Source organism: Balaenoptera acutorostrata, chromosome 10, assembly GCF_949987535.1.
Source record: "Balaenoptera acutorostrata chromosome 10, mBalAcu1.1, whole genome shotgun sequence".
Taxonomy (NCBI): Eukaryota; Metazoa; Chordata; class Mammalia; order Artiodactyla; family Balaenopteridae; genus Balaenoptera; species Balaenoptera acutorostrata.
In genome coordinates this window covers 84,626,201-84,636,410 of record NC_080073.1, presented here as the reverse complement: position 1 = coordinate 84,636,410, position 10,210 = coordinate 84,626,201, and the positions used below count along the sequence as shown (strand labels likewise).

The 10,210-nt window shown below is 45.1% G+C and overlaps 2 protein-coding genes across 2 annotated transcripts; one reads left to right on the top strand and one right to left on the bottom strand.

Moving 5' to 3' along the window:
• Window positions 1-1,798: 1,798 nt before the first annotated feature.
• LOC103003009 (putative olfactory receptor 2I1) lies at window positions 1,799-4,949 on the top strand. The gene is made up of 2 exons (XM_057555773.1): window positions 1,799-1,804; window positions 4,029-4,949. The coding sequence occupies exons 1-2, from the start codon at window positions 1,799-1,801 to the stop codon at window positions 4,947-4,949; spliced, it is 927 nt and encodes a 308-aa protein (XP_057411756.1).
• A 1,197-nt stretch (window positions 4,950-6,146) lies between these two features.
• UBD (ubiquitin D) lies at window positions 6,147-8,875 on the bottom strand. Its single transcript, XM_007179088.1, has 2 exons — window positions 8,810-8,875; window positions 6,147-7,240 (listed from the first exon to the last, which is right to left on the bottom strand). The coding sequence occupies exons 1-2, from the start codon at window positions 8,825-8,827 to the stop codon at window positions 6,770-6,772; spliced, it is 489 nt and encodes a 162-aa protein (XP_007179150.1). The 5' UTR covers window positions 8,828-8,875; the 3' UTR covers window positions 6,147-6,769.
• Window positions 8,876-10,210: the final 1,335 nt, after the last annotated feature.

The following is a 10,210-nucleotide window of genomic DNA, read 5'->3' as shown; positions in this document are numbered from 1 at the left end:
GATACCACCTTACACTCTTCACAACAGCTATCATCAAAAAGACAAGAGAGATAACAAGTGTTGGTGAGGATGTGGAGAAAAGAGAATCCTGGTGCACTGTTGGTGAGAATGTAAATTGGTATTTATATATATGTGTATGTGTTGCATTTAAAAATATGAATATTTATATATAATATTTATATTTATACATATATATATATAATATGATGGAATATTATTCAGCCATAAAAAATAAGGAAATCCTTCCATTTGTTACAACATGGATGTACCTTGAAGTCATTATGTAAGTGAAATAAGTCAGAGAGAAAAAGACAAATAGTGTACAATACCATTGATAAGTAGACTCTAAAAACATTAAACTCATCCAAACAGAGAGTAGAATGTTGGTTGCCAGGGGCTGAGGAGTGGGGGAAATGGGGAGGTGACGTTCTAAAGGTATAAACTCTCAGTTGTAAAATGACTGGGGACCTAATGTACAGTGTGGTGACTATAGTTAACAACATTGTACTGAATACTTAAAAGCTGCTATGAGAGTAGATTTTTAATGTTCTTACCATAACAACAACAAAATGATAATTATGTGAGATGAAGAATGTGCTAACTAACCTCAGTGTGATAAACACTTGACGATACATAGATGTATGAAATCATGACTTTGTATACCTTACATTTACACAGTGTTATACGTCAAATATATCTCAATAAAACTGGACAGAAAATTTAAAAATGAAGTTAGTGGTCATGAATGTAAAATGAAATTTCTCGGCATGACTGTGGCCTTTTCTCCGTCCACGATCAGCTGAACGAATGTAGGGATAGGATAGGATCTGAGGTGGATTTCAGCAGGAACGTTGATAGTATGTGCACAAAGGACTAATTACAGTGACTGACCAGGGAATCTAAGCCGGATAGAGAGAGGAGTGAAGATGTGAGGGAGGTGAAGGACAGTGATAAATGTTCAGATGGCTACTGAGGAAGGAACTGAGAGGAGACAGTATCATCTCCGTGGATACTGAATTCACTGAGAATCGTGATGGTAGCCGCACTGGAGTGAGTGAGCATGAGCCAGGGACAAAACTCTTCAAGGAATAAAGGGGAGCAAAGGGAGTGAGGTGGGGGATGACAGCAACAAGGGGGTTAGGGGGCAAAGCTGATGACATGAGAATCAAAGCTGCATTCAAAACTGGGGATGACATCATGGAATCTACAGCATCTCGCACAGGTAAGGGTTGCTACCCATGTTTTACAGATGAGAATCACTGAGGTTAAACAGCTGGCTTAAGGTCACTCAGCAGAGGATGCAATCCTAAATCAGTTAAAAATTAAGAGTAGCAATGATGTGAGAAGGAATTGTGCTGCCTCTGGCTTCCACACACTGCCAGGGACACTCTATCCGAAAGGGCCTTTCCCTCCAGAAGTTTCCCTTCCCTACCCTGAGGGAGCTCTCTCTGGACACCTCCATACAAAGGGCTAATTATGGGAGAGGGACATAGATTCCCCAGAGCTCCATCCTCTCTTCTAAATAACAGATATTGTTGATTCCCTGGCTCTCTCTCTAGTAGACGCTCATCAACACCCTTTCTCATTCTCTACAACTGCTTTGCCCATCCCACATTGTCTTCTCGAGGTACCTGCCCTGATCTCAGACACCGGTTCCAGAAATCAACAGCCATGTAATTGGGCCTTTCTTTCATCCCTTCCACTGTCATTTCAAACCCAGAGAATCCAGAGCAGGAGCAAGAGACCAACTTCTCATCTGGAAACTGAAGGCCTAGATATCAGTGCCAGAGAATAAGACATGAAGGTAGGCTTATTACCACATTGCACTTTTAAAAAGTGGTCTTATGGAATAGGGGCACATTCTAGAATACGAAATGATGTGTAGGGACACGTTATAGAATATTTTTTACAACAGATTTGGTTTCTGGATGCTTTAGGGGGATTATGGGGTGTTTGGGTATGTGTACAAATGTGTCTGAGCTATGTGTTTGGGTATTTGTGTGTACATGCAGTAAAGATGTCTGTGCAATTTGATCACTGTGTGCTTGTTTTCAGGATTTGGTAGGTTTGCCTAAGAATGACTTAAGACTTGCCTGGCTGAACTGGTGTGTGTCTATGTAAGCAGAGAATTAGAAAATTTGACTCTGTAACTCAACATCTCTAGCACCATTGGACCATAAGCCTGAATGTCAACTCTCCTACTTTATTCATCTCCAGTATGACTATAAAATTATCCAGAAATAAAAGTCAATCTTTGTATGTAGTTTTATCCATCACAGTCCCTAGCATAATTAAAGCCTGGTTCATAAAAAAAAAAGAAAAGAAAGAAAAAAAAGCAAGGATCCCAGAATTAATCAGATTGGGGTTGAAATCCTGAGAGGCATTTACAAACCATGTGAATTTGGGCAAGTTATTTAACCTCAATTACCCTACTATCCTACTGTATAAAATAGGAGTATTATCTATTTTTTCACATAAGAGTTAACATATGAAAAGGGGTATATATGTACATACCAGTTCTGTCCTTAAGTAGTGTAGGAACCCTCTAAAAGCCTGTTTCCTGATGTGAAATAGTGATTTATTCAACGTCTACTATGTGTCAGGAACTGTTCTAAGAGCTTTACCCGTTGGAGCTACTTAATCAATTCTATTTTCATATGAGGAAACTGAGGCACAGAGAGGTTAAGGAACATTGCCCAAGGTTGTTCAGCTAAGAAATGGCAGAAGCAAGAATGGAACTTGGGCGGTCTGACTCCTGAACCCTTATTTTTCATCACGACATTAATACTTGTTCTGCCTGATGAAGATAAAATGAGAGAACCATATAAACATAATGTTTTCTTAGGGGGAAGAGAGTTCCTTCCTGACAAATAAAAAATTAGGGGATGATGAGTTTTAAATTAAGAACAGTGAAAATGATGTTTAAAACAAGCTATCTGTATAATCATACCCGTCAGGAACCATGTAGTAGAAAGCTTTCTATGTGACTTTTATCCATCACATCAACCATGATTGTTTTTGTACCGTCAGGAAATTTGATTGAGCATCACTATCAAGGGTTAAAAAGCTTCTGCATCCACTTTTCATTTGTTTGAAAAATATTTATTAAAATTAGAGCCAGGAAGACATGCAGGAACCTTAGAGGTTATAGAGTACAATCCTCCTACTACACATGAAAAAATTGAGGCAAAGGGAAATGAAGCGACTTCCCCATATCAAATCACTAGTCAAAGGCAGTTATGCTAGGTGGAACCCAGGTCCCCTGACTTTCATTTTACCCAGATCACTCTGGATTTAAAGGCTGGTACACATGTGCCAATCTTTGTTGCTCATGATCATCACACTAGATAGTAAGCAGGAGGGGCATGGACATTAGAAGCAGCCTAGAAGAGAGATTCACCACAGATTAAAATTCAGTAGTCAGCAGTATAATGGATTGTATTAATAGAGGTAGAGCACCTGAAACAAAGAAGGAGATAGTTCTGCTCTACCAAGTGTTGGTTATATCAAACCTGGAGTATTGCGTGTAATTTTGGGCACTAAACATTGCAAACAAAGAGGAGGGAGGCTCAGAGTGAAATCTGTCTTCAAATACCTGAAGGGTTATCATGTGGGACGAAGATTAGATTTCTACTTTTACCATAGGACTCCTTCCAGAAGCAGCTGAAAGAGTACTGATTTCTAAATCAAACAGGCCTTTTAGTACAAGTCCACGGGGTCACTCACTAGCTATGACCTTGGGATGCTTTACCCTTTTGAGCCCAAGTTTGTTCATCTATAGGATGGAGATTCTATCTTCCTCATAGAATTTTCTGGTAAATATATCAACTAGGATATACTAATATAAACTACGGGCTCAGATCTGAAAATTGAGCTTCCAGTAGATACATAAGCATTGTGTCTGCTGCCATCCCTTCTCCCACCCCACGCCCACTGGCGCGGGTTTTCCTTTGCTTGGAAGGGTAACATCACCCTTTCGTGAAGCATATATCGTCCTTCCAAACATTCTGCGAGTTTTCCCGCTTTAGGCCAACCACAGCACAGAGGAGCGCTTCCTCCTGCTGGGTTTCTCCGACTGGCCCTCCCTGCAGCCTGTCCTCTTCGCCCTTGTCCTCCTCGGCTACCTCCTGACTCTGACGGGCAGCTCGGCGCTAGTGCAGCTGGCGGTACTCGATCCACGCCTGCACACGCCCATGTACTACTTCCTCTGCCACCCGGCCCTGGTGGACGAGGGCTTCACCACGAGCGTGGGGCCACCGCTGCTGGCCGACCTGCGCGGCCGGGCGCTGTGGCGGGAGCTCGGCCCCCGCCTGGCCCAGCTGTGCGCGTCGCTGGCGCGGGACTCGGCCGAGTGCGTCCTGCCGGCGGTGATGGCTCTGGACCGCGCGGCCGCCGTGTGCCGCCCGCCGCGCCTCCGCCGCTCGCTGGCCCGCGCCTCCTGGCTCGGCGGCCTCACCAACTCTGCGGCGCAAACGGCGCTGCTGGCGGCTCGGCCGCTGTGCGCGCCCCGCCGGGTGGACCACTTCATCTGCGCGCTGCCCAAGCTGCCCAAGCTGACCTGCGGCGGCGGCGGCCAAGACTCCGCCGAGCGCCAGATGTTTGCTGCCCGCGTGGTCATCCTGCTGGCGCCGTCCGCCGTCATCCTGGCCTCCTGGGGCGCCGTGGCCCGCGCTGTATGGGGCATGAGGACCGGAGGGAGCCGCAGGAAAGCGGTGGGCACCTGTGGGTCCCAACTGACAGCCCTCTGCCTGTTCTGTGGCTCAGCCATCTACAGCTACGTGCAACCCACTCACAGCTACAACCAACAGCGGGGCAAGTTCATTTCGCTTTTCTACACTGTAATCACACCCGCCCTCAACCCACTCATCTACACCCTCAGGAATAAGGAAGTGAAGGGGGCAGCGAGGAGGGTCCTGGGGAGCCTTCGGAGAGGGCAAGCTAGACAGTGAGTAAGTCAGGGAGGGAAGGAAGTTTTACCCCAGGGCCCAAGGCGGGAAATGCCCACTGGAAAGTCAGTCAGTTTAGCCTTCAGGCTGCTCATTTCTGTATGAGAATCTGCAAGATTTGTCCTTACGGAGTCCATGGTTAATGGGGGAGATCCCTTCCTCCCATCAGGAAAGGTTCGTGTGCTGTAGGGAAAATCCCGACATTTATACGTGCAGGTCTAGTGAGGGGGGAAATGGCCTTCAGGCTTTCTCCTAGGCTGCTGAAAAAAAGAAAGTTTGATTTTGGGAGGACCTTCCCCATCCTCAGGGGATTCTATAACCACCCGTCAAGAGTCCATATGCTGGTACGATGATGTATGATGGATTCCAGTCTGATGGAAGAGAGCGTGGAAGACCCCATGGTGTCTGCCATCAGACATATCCCTACGTGACAATAAAATCATAGACTCTACCCTGTAGGAGGCCCCATCCAAAAGAAGAAGCCATGGTCTCTTGTCTCGAGGAATCAGTCCAACCCAATGCCCACCTATGCAGTTAAATAGTGCCCACCTCAGAGCACTTCACTCATAATTGTAATAAGCAACACCTATAAGTGTGGTTTGTGCTGAGCAGGGTTAAGTTCAGGAAACTCTTCTGCAGGAAGTGGTTCTTGAGCAAGTTATAAAGAAGAGACCGGACTAGTGGAGAAGAGGGTGGACATGTTTCAGACTGTAAGAAAAACATACATGTGATCAGGAAGGAGACATGAGGGTGAGATGGAGGAGTAAACGAAGGGAGAAAGATGGAGGAAGCAGAGAGAAAAAAGCTCCACTAGCCAGAACTTGGACAGAGCGTTGGGGTCAACCCAGAAACAAATCCTTACCCCCCTCACCCAACCCAGAGAAGACCTGCTAGACCCTAAGGCAGGCAGGACAGAGACTGGTCCACAATCCCCCAACTTTCAGAAAGTCCGTTCCCACCTAAAGCATATCTATTCCCAAGGAGCCCCACAAGAGACATAAAGTCTCTAGATCCCCAAGGTGAACATCTTGCCATGCCCACCGTTGTCCCCAGAAATAAGAATGGTTTAACTGGATGTGAGAAATAGAGAGAGTAAGAAGGGGCACAATGCCAAGTTTCATTTCATAACAAATAGCTTTCAATAAGGAGAGGTAGTTTAATTGAATTCCTAAATTATTTATTAATATGATTGTAGTCATGTCACAATAAATAATTCACTTCGTAATAAACCATTTCACTATTCTCTGTAAGTAGAAAGTCAATTTGGTTCAACGATTATTCAGTAATATGATAGAAGAAGCACTGAGCTAAACATAGATGCCAACACAGTAACTAGAAGAATGTGGGAGTAGCTGATTCACTTTGCTGTGCAGCAGAAACTAATACAACATTGTAAAGCAACTATACTCCAATTAAAGAAAAAAAAAAAAAGGAGAAGAAGAAGAAGATTGATCACAACCTAAAACATACTATCTTGTTGGCTGGGAAAGGAAATAGGAGTTTTTCTATGAGTCAAAGGGAACCAGGGAAGGATTAAACTGCAAGCTGGTTTTGAAAGCTGTCTCTAACAGGCCTTCAAATTCTAATATATTATATCTATATATAATACGTTATACAAAATTTTGCCAATTATTCAATCATGTTAGAATGAAAGAAGCAATGAGTTAGAAATATCCTACATTCTTCCTCGCCAGTCCACTCCAAGACTTCTCTTGCTATTCATCTTTCTCATTAGTTTTGGGAAATTTTCAAAGGGTGTGGCTAGTAAGGAGCAAAAGGAAATAAGGTCTTTTGCTCCTGATATCACTCCATCCCCAGGGTGGTCACCCCCCAATGCAAGGGTACGTCAGGAAGAGTAAATGGCCCTTTTTGATGCCATAATCTGCCATGATCTTCCCATCTTCCAGTTTCTTTCCATTGCAAGTCACAACCTGCTTCTTAGGGGGTATGGCAGTCTTTGTCTCGATCATCTCTTTCACCTGGGCCACTGAGCTGGACCTTCGCACCTGGAGGTGGTGCCTCTGCCCCTCATTACCGGACTCCACCAATTCCAAGGGCAGCTCCTCATCACTGGGCTTCACCACCTTCAGGGTGAGGTGAATGGTCATCTCCTTGTCGATGCCATACGATGACAGCGTTCTCTGGGGCTTTAGGGTCTTTGAGCCCAGCAGGAGGACCTGGTCATGCACGGGAACCTTGGTCTTAGACCGGACATGTTCATTGATGTTCTTCACTCTGCCTTCTGAGTGGACAGTGAAGGTCATTAATTCCCATTTCTGAGAATGGATGTTCACCTGGACAACAAAGACCAAGAGACAGTTGCCTAGAAGGCCTGCCACCTTTTGCGCCCTTCGTGCCCCCTCCTTCATTACTCCGACCCTTCACTTCGTGTCTGGTCCTCCTGGTCCATTACAACAACCTGTACCCCTCCCTTTTTTGAAACTTCTCTTTTGAAATTTCCAGGTCATAATGCAAGAAAACCAGTCTTATTCCTTTGTAACCATACCTCTTATCCATCCCAAAATGTTATCAACCATTTCCCACCTTATTTACCTGTCTCCTATCCAGATAAAGTTTGTCAAATATCAAAAACTGAATACAACTAGAAAGCAACCAGAAATGTACACCAGAATCTAAAAACACCACTCAAAGAGAATTTCCAAGGCTTGACGGCCTAACGGAATACCCACGTGGCTGTCCTCCATGACTATGACTACTTTACATGGAAACCCTGTTTAGGACACATCTTTTCTGTACTGTCAGTACTTTTAAAAAAAATAACAACTAGCTTATTTTAATGACCCTATGTTCAGTATCACTTGTCCATATGTATTTTCTGTGTTTTTATATCTACCTATTATAGACTATGATCTCCTCCTTTAATCCCATCAGGGCCCCACTCACAGAAAGTAGGGAGTATATCTAAGTCTTACTTCAATAATCTGAACACGGGGAATCTCTCCCTGTCTTGTCACTGGAAAGCCTTGGAGGACCTCTTTCAGGCTTCATTCAAAAATATCTTCCCGGGCTTCCTTGGTGGCACAGTGGTTGAGAATCTGCCTGCCAATGCAGGGGACGCGGGTTCGAGCCCTGGTCTGGGAAGATCCCACATGCCACGGAGCAACTAGGCCCGTGAGCCACAACTACTGAGCCTGCGCATCTGGAGCCTGTGCTCCGCAACAAGAGAGGCCGCGATAGTGAGAGGCCCGCGCACCGCGATGAAGAGTGGCCCTCGCTTGCCGCAACTGGAGAAAGCCCTCGCACAGAAACGAAGACCCAACACAGCCAAAAATAAATTAAAAAAAAAAAAATCTTCCCAATCTAGATGCCACAGACATTTCTTCACTGAACTCTCACTATTCTGTGCTAAGCATTGCCCTCATTCCAAGTTCTTTTTGTAGAGCATATATTCTTACATAAGGCAATGTATCAGGGCATTAACAACTTAAGATAAATGAATTCTGTGAACCTCTCTTTTGGGAAGAGAAGGAAGCTTAAGAGCCCTGGACCCCTAAACAGGATAAGGGAGAAAGGGATCAAGACAATATTTCCATAATTTCAAGTCTTGCCAGCCCTGCAGAGCACAAAGCCCACTCCCACTTCCTACCATGTACCCACCCAACAGTGGCCAGTGCAAGGTCTCAACAAAAGAGAACTCAGGAGCCAAACGACCTGGTTCTCTACATGGAAACCTTCCTCACATTTGGTAGGTATCAATGCCTCTCTCATCCTCTTCCAGATGCCTTCCCAGCCACCCCACCTACCCAGCACTCTCCCTCATCCATTCCTGAGAGCTCTCCAGTATCTCGGAGGTGCTCTCCCTTTCTCCATCCCCCCATCCCCATTATCCAATCCCAAGTTACACAGAGCTTGGCAGCCATTTCTTCAATCAGGGACGCAGAATCAGGAGACAGAGAAAAGGTCCTGGCCTCCAGTTTATATAAGCAGCTAAGAAGGAAATCCCCTGCCTGACGGCTGTGCTTATCAAGCTTTCCTGTACCATTTGTTCTCATAAGGTCTCCTCAATTTACTTTCACTTTTGCTACAGCAGAGTCAGTAAACAAAAATACCTTCTGATCAAGCACTTCTCCCCACAACCAATCCATTTGCCCTCCCTGTTCCAAATATGGCATGGTCCTTCTCTGCTGAGAAGTTTTCCCTGATTAGCAACCCACCACTCCCAGTCCCGACTTATGACTTCCCAGCCTGCAGTCCTGGACCCTCACTGGCTTGAAGACCTTTAAAGCTTGTGGTCTCCCCTGCTGCTTTTAAGAGCCCCCCAGTAGTGAGAGACCTTCCTGAGGACAAGGGCGCCTGGGAGAGGACGGTAAGAGTCAGTGTGGAGCGATGTGACCAGCAGCAGACTGTTCACACTAGCCTGGCGGAATGTGTGAAGCACGCCTGGAGGAGACATAGGATACATAACCCTGGACTGAGAAGAGACGTGAGTTCCAGTGCCGGGGACGCCACTCACTAAATTAACTTGAGCAAGTCTGTTCACCTTCCTAGATGTTGGTGTTCTGGTCTATAAAATGATATGATCAGGGAGAATTCCTAAGTGTATTCCAGGCTCAGAAAACTTTGTTTATAAAATGTCCTTTACAAAGAACTTTAGATTCCTGGGTCTTGAGCTTCCTAGCACTCTTCCTACCCTGTCTGAGAACGTGCAAAGCAAATCCACTACTTGAGAACAATCCAAGTCCCACAATCAAATGCTGACTCCCATCCTCCACACACAAAACAAACACACATCCCTTTCACAGCACAGTGCCTCTATCTCCTCACCTTTACTCCTGGACACTCACTAGTGTGATCTCAGAGATACCTAAAGAGCTACTTACTCCCTGGCTCTGGAGATTTGGATTGGGACAAAAAGGAAGTACATAGGCTGTGTGTGCTCAGGGCGTTTTCTTGATCATTCTGATCTCCTAACATACCAGTCCCAGGGACGCCACTCACTAAGTTAACTTGAGCAAATCTGTTCACCTCCCTAGATGTTGGTTTTCTGATCTATAAAATGATATGATCAGAGAGAATTCCTAAGTGTATTCCAGGCTCAGAAAACTTTGTTTAATCCCTGCCCTCTCCGAAAGTCTCAGGACATCGTCACAAAACCCACTTTTAAAACATCGTTTATTAAAAGTGCTTCAAATGTTTTCAAAGTAAAAGGCCTGTAAAAATGCCAAGTTGTCATCTTTGCTGTGTTTTCAGTGGCCATTTACTGTACCTTCACTCACTGACAAATTTCAAATGAGCCCCTTTTA